General features: G+C 52.8%; 1 protein-coding gene across 5 annotated transcripts in view; it reads right to left on the reverse strand.

Annotated features, from left to right (window-relative positions):
- The window catches only part of ASTN1 (astrotactin 1), a 188,593-nt gene that overhangs the window by 49,748 nt on the left and 123,967 nt on the right, over window positions 1-14,878 (reverse strand). For all 5 annotated transcript variants that reach the window (XM_073356476.2, XM_073356474.2, XM_073356475.2 and 2 more), the window contains exons 9-12: window positions 10,648-10,722; window positions 6,929-7,066; window positions 5,913-6,063; window positions 656-822 (exon numbers count right to left, since the gene is read on the reverse strand). In XM_073356476.2, the coding sequence (XP_073212577.2) occupies window positions 656-822; window positions 5,913-6,063; window positions 6,929-7,066; window positions 10,648-10,722 (531 nt within the window). The remainder of the gene's footprint in view (window positions 1-655; window positions 823-5,912; window positions 6,064-6,928; window positions 7,067-10,647; window positions 10,723-14,878) is intronic.

A 14,878-nucleotide genomic window follows, 5' to 3' on the forward strand; every position in this document is an offset into this window, starting at 1 on the left:
TCCAGTTCTAAATGGCTCAGGTGATCGCACTTCCACTGTTCCCCTTGACAGACCAGTCCATGACCAGATAGCTCAGACTGTCAGGAAATTATTCCCAGTACCCAGCCTGCGCTCCATTTGCTCCCAAGCACTGGGCAGACCTGCCTCCCGAGCAAACACAGAGCCGTTCCGTTCGCTTACGAAGAGGTTACAGTGCAGACAATCCCAAGGGGAAATACTGTTCTGATTTCATAGCTGATGGCGTACACTCAAACTCGCACCTGGCTGCCCTCCTGACAAAGGAATACACAGTGCCCTGAGGAAGGCGGGGGCGGTTTCTCTCACTAACATACCTGCCCGTCTGGGAAGGAGGAGGCAGGGAGCTCTGGTGCATCTCCACAATGCGGGATCTCTTCCTCGTGTTGTGCAGCTGTCTGCGTAAGAGGTAAGACCTGCCCCACCTGCATGTGCATGGACACACATACACATGTGCAGGGCAACACTAGAAATGCTGGGTGCCCAAGGGGCTGCATTGCATGGCTATCCCTGACCCAGCTCAAGACACCATGCAGTATGTTCCTTTCCTGCCCTGGGTGCTAATATGGACATGTAAGGTTCCCCCATATCGCTGCCCACCTGTCTCCTAGATAAGGATGGAATGGGCCGGGTCACTCACCCGCAGAACATGAGGATATTGTACAGAACGGGATCTTCCAGCAGAGGCACCATCTGCTGGAGACACAGCTGCTCGCAGCCACCATTGAACCCATCCGAACAGTCCACACCAACGTGGCGGTCATAGCAGCCAGTGCCATCCTTCATAGGGCTGAGACCTGCTGGGCACTGGCATGACAGAATGACAGAGATTAACCATGTTCTGGATACTGGGACTAAAACAAGCTTTTGCTCAGTTGTTAGCATATAGTCAGGAAACAGCATCTGAAATCCACGCCTGATGTTCTCACCTCCACTGGCTGTATTGCAAGAAGGCAGCATTAAGCTTACAATAACAAACCTGTTTGCAGCTCCCATCTGTGCATCACTTGCTGCCAATTTTCAACAAAAGACTCAGTTGGATGCCACCCATTTGGACTGGAACAGTGGGGAGGGGGTGCAGGCCAGGACTGAGCTGCATTGGCAGAGCTGGGCAGAGGTAGGTCCAGGATTGGAAGAGAAGGAGGGGCTACGGGTCAAGGCTGAGGTGCATTGACAGAGCCAGGTAGGGGCCCAGAACCGGAATAGTGGGGGTGGGGGGTTGCAGGCTGGGACGGAGCGGCCTTGACAGAGCTGTGTAAAGCACTGGGATTAGAATAGCGGGGAAGCTGCAGGGTAGGACTGAGGTGCATTGGCCAAGCTCTGTAGCAGCCCAGCACCAGGGATGCTGCAGGACAGGACTCAGGGGAAGAATGACATGGGGCTCAGCTAGAATTGTCATCCCACGAGTTTGCAGTCTGTGCACTGCAGCGCTTGGGCTAATGTAACTCTGAGAAGGAGAAAGGGCTTCATCGCAACGGAGAGCACACTTCAAAAGTTCTCCCCGAGCACGGAAGCCCCTTAAGGACTCCTTGAAGCAAAGAATGAAGTGCTAGAGGCCTCCCCACCAGCACCCCCACACACACACACTTTTCTCCCCTCCCCATCACCGGGATTCTGCCAGCACAGCATAGCAGCCGCAGGGTTCGGAGCTCACAGCAGGCTACCACTTCTGCATGGTTTTCCCTTCCTCTGACCCTGACTGAAGATCACACAACAGGATGCATATTGTTCGCTGACATTCATTCTGCAATTTCCAAAACAAACGGCACCCTGCAGGCTTGCTGACTTCCCTCCTGGCCCAATCCCTCTACCCCACGCCTGCCTCCCCTCCACACCGGCTGGAGCACTGGGACTTGACGGCACTTCAGGCGGTTTTATGAAGCCACAGCTCACTGTGCAAACCCAGCTGTTCAGGATGACAGCAGACAGGTAAATGGCACAACCGGGGATCCAGCCCAGCACCCATCCTCCCTGCTCTCTGGCTCTTCAGCTGTTCAGCCAGATGTGCTCTCAAGTGGTGTGGGGAACTGGATGCTCCTGATTGATTTGACTCCTTGGTGATCAGCAAGGCCTGTCAGAAGCGGGTTAGAGAGGGAAGAGTTTTTACTGGTTTTAATTCACTATGGTCAGGCTCTGAACCAACTTGTTCTGAAGCTGGTCCAATACAATCAAGACGCCTGTTCCTATTTCACACAGCACAACATTCTGAAAGCCCACTTGGTTACAAGCGCCTCTTGCCCCATCGAAACTATTTCCTCTCACCAGACATTCAGCATCACGAGGCTCTCTACAGCTCCCTGAGTGGATCACCAGAAGGTGGGGCAGAGGGGAACAGTCACCTGGGTGGCCACTAGGTGACCTCACCAGATCTCTTCAAAGAGCAAAGGGCACTTGTCTTCTGCGCAGTCGCTATCCTGGTCACTAGCATGTGTCCTGCCTCTTCAAGGTGAAGAATTAAGGCTGAGAATCAGGAGACTCCTTCACCCAAGGAATGAGGCAAAAGAAAATGTCTCGCAGTGTCTCCTGCTTCTCCCTCACACCCAGAAAGTCACCACAAATTCAGACCCTGGTTATCCTGGAAGTTGCATCCCCACATCTCCCAGGATGAGCAGCCACCAGAGGTTGCTACCTGACCTGGTTTCTGTGGACAGGATGGGGTCTGCAATTGTAGGACATTAACATCCTGGCTTGTAGGAGAGTCTATTAAAATGCATCGTTCCTCTGAAGCAGCTGACACTGGCCACTCTCAGAGACACGGCACTGGGCTAGATGGGTCCTGGCCCGATCTAGCATGGCAATACGCTGCAGCATAACGTGTGGCACTCATGCAGCCACGTCACGATGCAGAAATCACAGGGTTATGATGTTACAATGAGAGGACAAGGGCTGGTGGATGGCAACCATGCCGTGCAGCCAGACTTTAAAAAGCTAGATATGTCCAGCTTGGCTTCACAATGACTGAGGCGTGGGAGGTCTGGTCCTTGCAAGGTGTAAAGGCAAAGGGTCTGATTCTGCCCCTCTCACTTAGATGGAGTTGCAATTTATGCCACAATTGGTCCCACTGATTTCATTGGGTCTGTTTGCAGAGTACAGTGTTCCTCACTGGATGCGTGGTAGAAACAAACCCCAAGGAGAGGGAATGCTGTAGAGTGCGGGAAGCCACTTTGTACAGGTAGCCCTGCCTTTGCGCCCCCACCTCTAGTCACATACTGTATGATCTCGACCCGCTACGGCCCCGAAGTTCCCCTTTGCGTGTCAATCCTGCCTGGTTCCTTTCAGCCATCTCCAGCCTGTGCTGCTGTCCAGGGTGGTTCAAGGGGCTGTAACTCTAAGCAGTGAGCAAAGGGGTATGTCAGTAGGACAGCAATGAAGATGGAGCAGGCTGGGGAAGAGGTTCCCAAGGGAAGCGGTGGAAGCACCCACTGCTTGAGTTGTTTAACAAGTGGCCGGCGAGCCACAGGCAACGAGGTCAATGGGAGCTGTAGGGGCTCAGCATCTCTGAGAATTAAGCCCCAGGGGTCCTCCCATCTCTGGGTTGTTCCCATGCCTCTGTTTGCTGTTTTCTTTGTCTCTTGCTCTTTGCTTTGCTAGCTCTGGCAGCCTCTCGCTCACTCTCTGCCCTACAGGGGTTATGCTGCTGCTGTCAGAAGTTTACACCGTCTTGGGGTAAAGAGCGTTCTACATCCAAAGCCCATTAGCACACCCATCTCCAGCAGAGAGGGTCTCCCAGAGCACTGCAGATGCGGCGCGACTGGGGAAGAGCGTGAATGATGAGACATGCTCAGCAGCTTCACAGCTGGCCTCCGAAGCGGACAGACGGCTCGTCGGGAGCACACGTACAGAGGGGTGAGGGAACGGGGGAAATGGGACGTTGCTGCTGCAACTCAGACAGAAAAATATTCCCCCGAGGTATGAAAGCACCATATCCAGGCAGTGGGACTCGTGTAAACACAGGGACAATAAGAACACTGGTGTGCCATGGAGAAAGGGAGGAGATGTGCAGGGCACTTGGTAGGAACCCCTAGCCACTTACCCACCCCACTCCCGTCTAGAATTGGCAGCTGGCTACGCACCAAGGGTTACATGGTGAAAACACAGAGCTCCTGAAAGCACCAACCTTGAGCTCCATGTACCACCGGCAGATGGAGCAGTTGGTTTCCAACCACGCATACTGAAGGAAGATCTCATGAAAGCCACCCACTCAACATGGACCTTTTCCTTGTGCTATGGCCACAGATGTCCCATGCCTGCTGACAGTGGGGGGGAGGGGCAGAGTGAGGGCAGCTGGCTTCAGCAGTGTTACTGAGCATGCTCACGTTAAATGAGCATGCTCAGTACAAGCCAAGTGGCAAATGATGCGGGGGGTGGGGTGGGCAGTGTCAGGCTACGGCAGACACTGCAAGGTTTCTCTGCACACGGCCACTCATTGCTCCCATAGGCCCTCATGTGGGGAGAGATTTAAAATGTCTCCATATCCAGTATAGCCCATCTCCTTCCTTGTGGGAGTCAAGGGATGCAGTGCTTGACCTGCAGGCTCCCATGAACACTAGGATGCCTAGCTCCACTGGGGATGGCCACCCACCAATCTCAGTCACACCCCAGGGCTGTGTCCTTCTGCTCCCATGGGAAACACTCTCACCTCAAGCAGTGGCTCCCCCAACACTTCCTCTGCTGGAGCCACACAGTGGGAAGGGGACAGATCGGTGGCACAGCTCCCCAAGCTCACATCACAGAGAGTCTCTCTCTGTCCCATGCCTGGCACAGCACCCACTGTCTCTTCCTCCTCCCTGCCCATCTTCTTTCTTTGCTGTCTATTTTTTCTCCTATTTTCCCCTTGTCATTTGTCTCCTTGCTCCTTCCCCACACCCGAGTGTGACAACTCCTCCTCCAGTTCCCCCACTTGCCCGAAAGCCACACGCCATGTCTAATGGGGGCTGTCTGTCGCATGACGCATGGAGGAGTGCCACGAGAGCAGAAATCAGACTGGCTTGGCAGGCTGCTGCCCCAGCCTGCTGTCAGAGACGTGAGCTGCCCCTGCAGCAGAGACCACCAAGGAACAGGGAAGGAAGATGGGAAGCTCTCAAGGGTCATCCCGATTCACCTGCAACACCAGAAGCCTCCATGCAATGGTAGCAAGGTGCATCTGGGGGTCATGCAATTATCCCTGCATCCCTCTGGTCTTGTGCCCCCTCCCTGAACTAATCTCCCCCCACCCCAGCAATGGGGCCGGCTCACTTGGTTGGGAAACACCGACCTAAATGGTCTGAATCATTGCAACATGTGCAGCAATTGGGACCAGCCACTTTTCGCTACGCCAGGCCTGCAGGTGACATCTCCTGACAGCTATACCCCAAGAACACCAGAACGGCAATATGTGGCAAGGGACAATCTGCAGCAGCCGTTACAATGGTGCCAACCGGCAGCTCCTCTTAGCTGAGACCCGGGTTAAGGAAGAGAATGACCAAGTTCCAGGACTCAGAAACAAGCCAATACACCTGAGTCTATGGGACTCTGAGGCTTCTACAGGGGAATGAGGGGCAGGAACATCTGCGTGTAGCAAGGGTTGATGCTCCCTCGGTAACTTATCCTCGTTAATTTGGTGGTGTTAGCAGAACTCATGGCTCAGAGGCCCCTTGGGGCTGCCTCACTGTCTTAGGTTAGAGAACTGTGGGTAGGTAGAAGCTGGGAGAAGCTATCCATGAATAAGTTAGATAGTGTTGGGAGAGCTACAGTAAAGCTGTAGTGAACCTTCTGAAAAGGAGGACCCCGTTAAGTGACGTGTTTGTTTGATTCCTCCCAAGGCATTATGGAAAGCTCTTAGCTGCCCTTCCACACATTTCTTATCACATTCAGCAGACAAGACAAGCTTTGGGCTCTGACCCCCAGGATGCACGCACCACACAACCGGACGAGTCCAATTTGCGGTCCGAGATGCAACGGAAATTCTTGCTGCAGCCCCCGTTGTCCTTGGAGCAGTCCCGAACCGGTCCAAAGGAGTCTAAGAGAACCTCCAGGCTATCAAAGGAGGAGGAAGTCATCAGTTCTTCCCTGCAAGGAGGGGGAGAAAGGGACACAATACAAAATTCAGGTCGTAGAGCATAAATATATTAACGCCATTTTAATCTAAAGTGCTAGTGAGTACAGATACATTCACACATCCACCAATAGATATTTGCACCTACAGTGGTACACGGTCATGCGGCCATATTTTTGTACAAAACTGTACTGATCACAGGTGCAAATCAGACTAACCACACACACACTAACCTCACTATCCATTTGTGCATGGGCAGTGCATGCTGTGCACAGAGTGGTAATGACTGCATGTGCAAATGCTGCCAGATGCCCACCTGATATTGTGACTCGGAGGATCCCCATCACTGAGTAGTGAGGACTCTAAGTCTGTATGTAGCTGGTTAGCTTTAGTCCTATGAGCTGACACTAGTAAGACCCAACAGGTACTCTCTGAATGACTTAATCTACTGGGAACAGCTGAGATGTCTTTGAAGGCATGGCTCTAAGCAGGCTGAGGACCATGGCATGCAGAAGGCACATGGTGAACGTTGTACTAAACTCTGCCTAGGAAATGTGCACCTAAAGGGTCTCCCAGGGTACACAGTGAGAGCTTTATGCAAAGTCCACTGGAGTCAGAGGAGAAACTCTCATAGGACGTCACTGGGCATTGGGTCAGGCTGTATATCCTGATGTCCTGTCGACATCTGAATGAACATCCACCAGAAAGACGCCAAATGCCACAGCACTGAAGGACTGTAACAATATACAAGTGCGGTTAGCTCTATGGTTCCTCCAACTTCAGAGCCTGCCTTGTGGGTGCAATCCTCCTCCCCCAGTACTGGTGTGGCCCTCTGGACGCCCCGTGCCTCGAGCTCCCCCGCTCCACGAACACACTCACCTGACCTCCACCGCATCCTCCATCACCGTCATGTCCGTTTTGCACTTGGCTGAGGGGTTGATGGCCAGTTCGGCCGGTGGGATCACAAAGCTCTTACTCAGTGGCAGCCACATCCCTTCCCCCAGGGTGTAGGTGAACCTGTTGTACAGAGTTAGAACCGTTCACTAGGGGAAGGAAAACAGCACCCACCTGAGTTCAAGCCACACAGGGGGACAAGGGGAGGGGCGCATGTAGGAAGCGAGGTGAGACTGCCACAGCAACCGGATAAGGAGGATGGCGCAGGGCCCCTGCCAGCCACACCCCCTTGAAGAGAATGGTGGATAAATGTCTGGTGAAGAGCCCCTCCACACCCATGACCCAAAGCACAGACAGCTCCTGAGCCAGCACATGGGACGGAAGGAGATGCTGAGGTACTAGGATGGCTCTGGGTGTCTATTCACAGCCCCCATTCCTATAGTATCCAGCACCTCACAATCCTTAATGTATTTGTCCTCACACCCCCCACAGGAGATAGGGAAGTGCTACCATCCCCACTTGATGGGTGGGGAACGCAGGCACAAGGTTGATTAAGTGACTTGCCCCAGGTCACCTAGGAAGTCTGTGGTTGATCTAGGAATCGAACCCAGGTCTTTGGAGCACCTGTCGGATGACCTACCTACTAGATCATCCTTCCTAGCCCCCAAGCCAGCCTTGATGCCTTCAGTAAAGTGCTGGCTCTTCATTTTGCTACAGAGTCTGACTGTAGCACCTGCAAAGTGCAACGGGCAGCCTGGCTACAGCGGGAGAAAGGTTCCATGGAGCATGGGATGGGAGAAGAAGGAAAAGACAAATGGGGCTGTGGTTAAGGGAGGAAGACTGGCCTTGCAGTTTGGGCAATGCACAGGGACACTGAGGATGTGGGACCATTTCCTGGCTCGGCCAGACTTCTTGGGTGACCCTGTTTGAACCATTTAGGCTGGGAGTTAGAGGACACCACTTCCCACAGAAGCTGGGAGACTGGCTCTGAAAACCCCAACTTTACTCTCTCTGTGTCCCAACTCCACATTGGTGCAATGGGGCTTCTTTTAATTGGGTAGATGGTAAGTCAGGTTTCCAGGGTCTGGAACGGCTGTGTTTGCACAGCACCAGGCACGCAGGAGGCCTGCCCTCCAAGCACTACTGAAATGCAGAGAGCGGAGTGGGGGACAGCAAATTGCCCCCAGTGCGAGCGTAAGGAAGGGACAGGCAGCCTGCCACAGCCCCCCTCAGAGCAGGAACACACCAGCTGCAGCACTCCCTGGACGAGAGGCGTTCCCTGTCGGTGGGAGTGGGGAGCACACTCAAAGCTACAGCCCTGCCTCCCAGCACAGCAGCCGCGGCTCCTAGGCAGATGACTCCCTCTCCCTGACAACTACTGCAATCAAGGCAGTCAGAGTAGAGGCAGGGGCTGAGGGATGCAGCTAGAGGTTATTCATTTATTCATTCTCTCATCTGCAAGCTCCGCATTTCACCGGGTGGGTGTCAGCACAGGGGCTGCCAGCAGGCTCGCCGCTTAGAGGCAGTAGAAATGGGCAGGCACGAACGAGGAATATGAACATTGGCTCCCACGTGAGCAACACGCTAATCGTTGTGGTGCAAAGGGGAAGAGGTCTCTTTCCTCTCTCCCACTGCCCACCAGCACTCAGTTGCTGCTTTCATTCACAACAGACATACCAGCCTTCTCCAAAGGAGGTGCTCTCTGTCCCTGGGGCCTGGGCTAGAACCTCTGATCCCAGGGCCTAGCCCAAACTGTAACTGATGGGTGTCCTGGGGCAGCTTATCTCATCACTGCCCGCTGTAGGATTCTGCCTCTGATGAAGCTGGTGCTTGCCCTGTCAGAGACTGGAGACTGGCCTAGAGGGACCAGTGGTGGGATCCTGTGTGGCAATTTGTATATTTCCCCAGGAGGAGGCAGTAGGGCTATGAGCAGCCAATAGGGGCCCTCAGCAGGAGCCACTAAGCTAGTCATGGCTCCAGCTGCCACAGAAGCCTCTTCGCTTTCTTTCTTTCCCCATTGACTGATGTTAAAGGTGCTGCATTACTAGGCCTGGAAGCTGACATCCTCTGCTCGTCCACAGGACGAGTGGAGTCCGGGCAGTGTGCCCCACCCCCATCCCGCGAACATGACTCCAGTCTGCCCTGGCTAGATCACCTCTAGACTGAGCAGCAGGTTCAGCCTCCGTTGCCTATTCTGCCCATAGCCTCTCTAGTGACACTGCCGGCAAGTGGCTGGGTGGAGTTAGTAGACCTGGAAAATCGGAGGGCGGTTAACTCACCCACCAGTGGGAGATCATGGGGGACAGCATCCGAGCTTGCCAGGTATTCAGAATGCAGGGAAGCTGCAGACCCACCGAGAATAAAAGCCAGACTCCAGCAGGCAGGAGAATCCCACTAGCCAAGAGCAGCCCGCGTGTACCAGCAGAGCACGGAGAATGCTGTAATCCCGGTCCCAGCCCCACACAGGGTGACGCAGGGTGGGGAGAGGTGACGCAGCACTGCGAGCAGGAACATTCCTCCCCGATGCCCACGGTGGAAACAAACTGTTGCACTCCATGCGTGCTCCCAGGTGCTTTACAAATTTCTATATTATTATTCCCTTCTCGCCAATGGGGAAACCGAGGCACACTGCAGGTAAGTGATTTGCCACGGTCACAGAGTGAGTCCGTGGCTGAGTTGGAAAATAGAACCCAAGTCTCTCAACACCCAGCTGTCAGAAATGCTGCCACTTCCAAGTGCTCCGGACCTCGGTTTTCCACCTCACCCAGTGCAAGAAGCTAGGCATCCCCTGCCTTCTTTGCCTCTTCCCCCTTCCTGTTTTCCCTCTCCCACCCCCAGAAGCACTCACCGATTCATTAACTCGTTAATGCCTCCAGAAGGGGCTGGGGGGGAGGGGGAGAGAAATGAGGCTCTCTCTGAGACCGTGCAGCGCCTAAAGGCCTGGTCTGTATTAGGACACAAGCTGAGGTCTTCACCCAGCCCTCAGGCCAAATCCTGAGGCATTAGTGAGGCTCTGCTCAACTTCTGTCAGAGATTTGCCTGAGTAAAGTCTAAACCAGGTAACGGCCTCAAGGTCTGGCCCTTAGTATGCTATAAATGGAGAGTGCCCTGGTTCACAGTGGACATGACGCGTTCCCATAGAGAGCGCCACGTCACACCTCCTGTGGGCAGAGAGGGGAAACCGGGACAAGAGCGGGGAAAATGGGAGATTGCGGGGACAGGAGAGAACACCGGTGCAACCACACAGCAGGGAAGCAGGAGGGAGAATGTACCAGAGCTGCTACCATGCAAAGGGGAGCATGGACAGGACAGCAAATGTGGTGGAGAATTGCACAGGAGCAGCCATGCAGCTTCACGCGCGCACACGCCCCCATGAGCACAGACACCCAGGATCAAAGCCTAGCTGCCTTCACAGCCAGTGGATATAGTAATAACTCGCTTCTTCCATTGAGTTAGTGCTTGTACTGAAAGAGACCCATCAACCGGTTACCCCAAGCCACCGCTCAACCCAGACGTGGCCAATCAGATCCCTCTGACGCCCACAAGAGACGTCCCGTGACCCATGGGAACTAGGGAGTGTATTTATTGACGGATGTTTGAGGCCCATTGTTCTGTTTGTGCCCACAGGGCACGGGGAGGGGCTGGCTGGTTGGCGGCAGGAAGGTAAGGTAACTGGGGATGCTGGCAGGGCAGCCAAGCCTTACCTAAAGATCTTATCCGAAGGCTGCTCTCCCAGCACCAAGTCAAATCCACGCTGGAATATTGTATATGGCCAAGGTCTGGAAGGAGAAAAGAAAATAATATTGTGTACTAATTTGTACAGCACCATGCGTACCAGATTCGGGGCCTGGGTCTGATCTCACATACACCCGTGAATATCAGAAGTGACCCCACTGGCGATTCACACCAGGTTTATGCTGGTGTGAGACCAGAGTTACTCTGGCTACACATCCAGGGATTGCTTCACCGCTCAGTGGAATGCAGTTGTTTCTAGAGTTGCTGTTTAGCAGTGCACAGTAACACTAGGCAACAATTTAGGACAGGAAGCAGGGCCAGTGCTAGACTTGCTACAGGGCAGAAACCAAGGAGTAGGCCCCCGCCCCGCTGAAGCCCCAGCCACCTGGCATCCCTGTGCTCCCCACCCCCAAACGTTCCTCTGCGCTCCTTTGGGGGGCGTGCCCCCCAGATTGAAAACCTCTGCTTCCGTGTGATTTATTTCCACTTTTAGCAATTAAATGACTAAGACTCGCGTTACATTTCCCCAGAGTGACACTGTAGAGATGATGTAACTTAGCTTCACGGGGGCCCCGTGGTGTGGGGCCCTGCACAATTGCCCCGCTTGTCACCCCCCAACACCAGCCCTGACAGGAAGTGAAGAAGACTAGCTCAGTTCATTGAATCTGAAGGAGGAATTCAGTGAGGCAGGAGGTAATGATCTAAACAGGACCTGGACCAGGACAATGAAGCCAACACTTCCAATGGCGTCCGGAGATTTCTTGAATCCCTGCCCTCTGTCGCACTGCCCCCTACCACCGTCCTGGGACATTGGTTTGGCACCAACACTCTGCGAGGGTCCACCTGCTGCATCAGCAATACGGCGTCCTGCGGGACTCTGGGTTTCCTTTGGCTATGTCCCATCCCAGTGCTGATCCTGTTCTGATTTTGCATGCAGCGCTGAGCGGGCAAACCCCTGCCCCTGCCTGGAGCCCTGCTGACTTTGTCTAATTACCTTAGCTGCCCTCTTCTTCTTGAATGTAGCGAGCACATACGTAAGCTTTAGCACCATGTAGCTAACTCCTGAAGAAACTTACCTCATTATATCCCCCTCGTAGTGTCTCCTCTGATGTAACACGTGGTCGCCCCCCAGAGGGGAGAAAGCACGTAAACAATGGAGGAAGCTGCTCCTGTTAGAGTATACGTGGCTTTAACGGAATCTCCCACTCAGTTTGTCATACGTGCCGCATCTCCACTGTGCAGCTTGTTTTCCCAGAGGCTGCAGACATCTAGGAAAGCTTTGGGGAAAATGGAGCTGTATCCCGCCTGTTTTTAGAGAGCCTGGAGGAGTACCCTTGCAATTCAAACCCCTGGCAGGAGAGGACTCCGAAAGCAGTGATGGAGGGCAGGTCATGGGAGCCACGCTGAATACACATCTCAAAGAACCAGAGTTACTGTAGTATAAGGAACCATTCTTCTTCCATTATGTGTCAGTGGGGATCCCACTGTGGACAACAGTCAAGCAGCATCACACCTGGATGGTGGGACTGAGGAGTACCAGCTGCATTGGTCAAACAGTGATGGGGATACTGGTCTCCCAAACCTGACTTCTGACATAGTTCTTAACTCCAAGATACAGCACTGGACAGAAGTCAGTGGGTTACTCTATGTCGTCACCCTGCAGATTTCTGACATCAGCACATCCCCAAAGTAGACGACAGATATAGAGCTCTAGTGGAGTGAGACTTGGTGTTCAGAGGGAGAGCCACATCAGTCAGCTGGTAACACACTGAGAAGCAATGGACCACACAGTGTAATATCCTCGGCGAATGGATGATCTCTAGAATACCTGGCTATGGCTACAAACAGATGGGGAGATAGCTTGAACAGTTTGGTCATGTCAATGTAATAAAGCAAAGCCCTGGACACATCCAGCGTGTATAATTTCTTTTCTCCTAGAACCAGCTGTGGTTTCAGGAAAAAGACAGGCTGGCTTATCAATTGGTTCAGATGAAATTCTGCATTTACCTTAAGAATGGACTTCAGGTGAGGTCACCGTACCATCTTGCTCATAGGGAATGTCATAGGGGGCATTCAGCTTATAAGAATGGCCAGTGACCAGTGCCAGATGCTTCAGAGGGAAAGAACAGAACAGGGCAATTTCGAGTGATCCACCCCGTTGTTCAGTACCAGCTTTTGGCAGGTGGAGATTTAGGGACTCCCAGGGCAGTTGCGTCCATGACCATCCTGGCTAATAGCCATTGATGGACCCATCCTCCTTGAATTTATCTAATTCTTTTTTAATCCAGTTATAATCTTGGCCTTCACAACATCCCCTGGCACCAAGTTCCACAGGCTGACTCAGCGTTGTGTGAAGAAGTGTTACCTTTTGTTTGCTGTAAACCTGCTGCCTATTAATTTCATTGGGTGACCTCTGGTTCTTGTGTTATGTGAAGAGATAAATAACACTTCCCTGTTCGCTTTCTTCACACTGTTCATGATTTTACAGACCTTGACCATATCCCCCCCCCCCCTTAGTGGTCTCTTTTCCAAGCTGAACAGTCCCAGTCTTGGACAGCTCAGTGGACTTTAATAAAGCTGAACACAAAGCCAACATGTTTTAAGCACAGTAAGTAATTGGGGATCTTCAATATCATGGCTTAAACCAGGTTCAGACCACGCCAGGTGGCCCATATCAAGAACCTCTTCCATTTAGAGGAATGCATCCTCCTGGTAGACATTTGCCTGCTGTGAACCAGGATTTCCTGGACCTGTAAGGAGCAGTTCCTATCCATGGTACTGAACCAGCCAAGAGCAGTGCTTTCAGGTGCTGCAACTCCAGGTTTGGATGGAGCATCGGGCTGTAGTGCTGTGAGATCAGATGGAGGTGGCTGGGAGCTGGAGTGGAGGCTGAACCGACATCTGTAACAGGTTTGTCAGACAGAACTGCCTCAGCCAGCATAAGGCTACAAGACTGATGATGGCCCTGTCTCCAGATCTTGACAATCACCACTGGAAGGAACAGAAAGGCATACAGCAGACCTCTGCTCCACTGTAAGGGAAGGAATCCAATAACAATCCTGGGTTCTGTCCTGCCCTGGAGCAAAAGATCTTAGATTTGGTGCTGTCCTTGATGGCAAACAACTCTATTGGAGACGGGGTGGGGCGGGGGTCCACAATGGCAGGATATCAGTCCTATCACAAATCTGTGCAAGGGTTGGTCTGCTCAGGAAATCTGCCAGATTGTCGCTGACTCCTGGTGAAGGGCCATCAGAGTTATCCCATTCTGATCGTACCAGAATTTGACAGCCTCCATGCAGAGGGGCAAAGAGTCTGGGCTCCCTTGTTTGCAAATGCAGTGCATGGCTGTCATGTTGGCTGTGATACTTTGCACTATCAAGTTCCAGATGACAGGCAGGAATGCCACACAGGTAGTATGACGGCTTTGAGCTCCAGGACATTCATACCTATCTCCCTGTCGTCTAGGGACTAGGCCCCTTGTGTCTGTAAGATGGTCCAAATGAGCTCCCCAGCCTGTCCTTGACACATCCGTGATCAGGGTCTTTGTTGAAGCAAGGACTGAGCAGGACACCCCCTCCACGCTTCTGTGAGATCCAAACGCCAACCCAGCTCTGCAAGGACACACAAGGCACTGAAACCTTCTTGTCTATTCATCGTCTTGCTGGGGGAGCAAACCGACCTGAGCCAGAGTTGGAGGGACAGCAAAGTCTGGCAAATGACACCACATGTGTGAATGCCAATATGTGGCCTAATGCTGCAAGTCCGTACTGTCGTACACACTTGTACATCATACCTGCTCCACTCCTATGCCCTTGCATGAAAACCTGGAGCACGCAGGACACCAAGAGACAGAGCTATTCAAACATATCTGATCGCCCACGCATCAGGTGCGTGCACACCTCAAATGGGATCCATGCAGATGCATACTCGAAAGAGAACACCCGTGAAAATATGTTGCCATCCATCATAGTTGGAGAGACACTGTCGGGTCAAAAACCCGAACAGTCCCATGCAATAGTGAGCTGACAGTGGCATCAGTATCAAGGGATTTCATAGTTTACAGCTGTGGAATGACTGCACCTGGAATACTGAATCCATTTCTGGGCAGGAAGATATTGACGAGCTGGAGGGAATTCAGAGAACAGCAGGAAAAAATAATAAGGGACGGGAGGGACTGGTTAGGACGAACGATTAAAGAGG

This window comes from Lepidochelys kempii, chromosome 8 (assembly GCF_965140285.1).
Source record: "Lepidochelys kempii isolate rLepKem1 chromosome 8, rLepKem1.hap1, whole genome shotgun sequence".
NCBI lineage: Eukaryota > Metazoa > Chordata > Testudines > Cheloniidae > Lepidochelys > Lepidochelys kempii.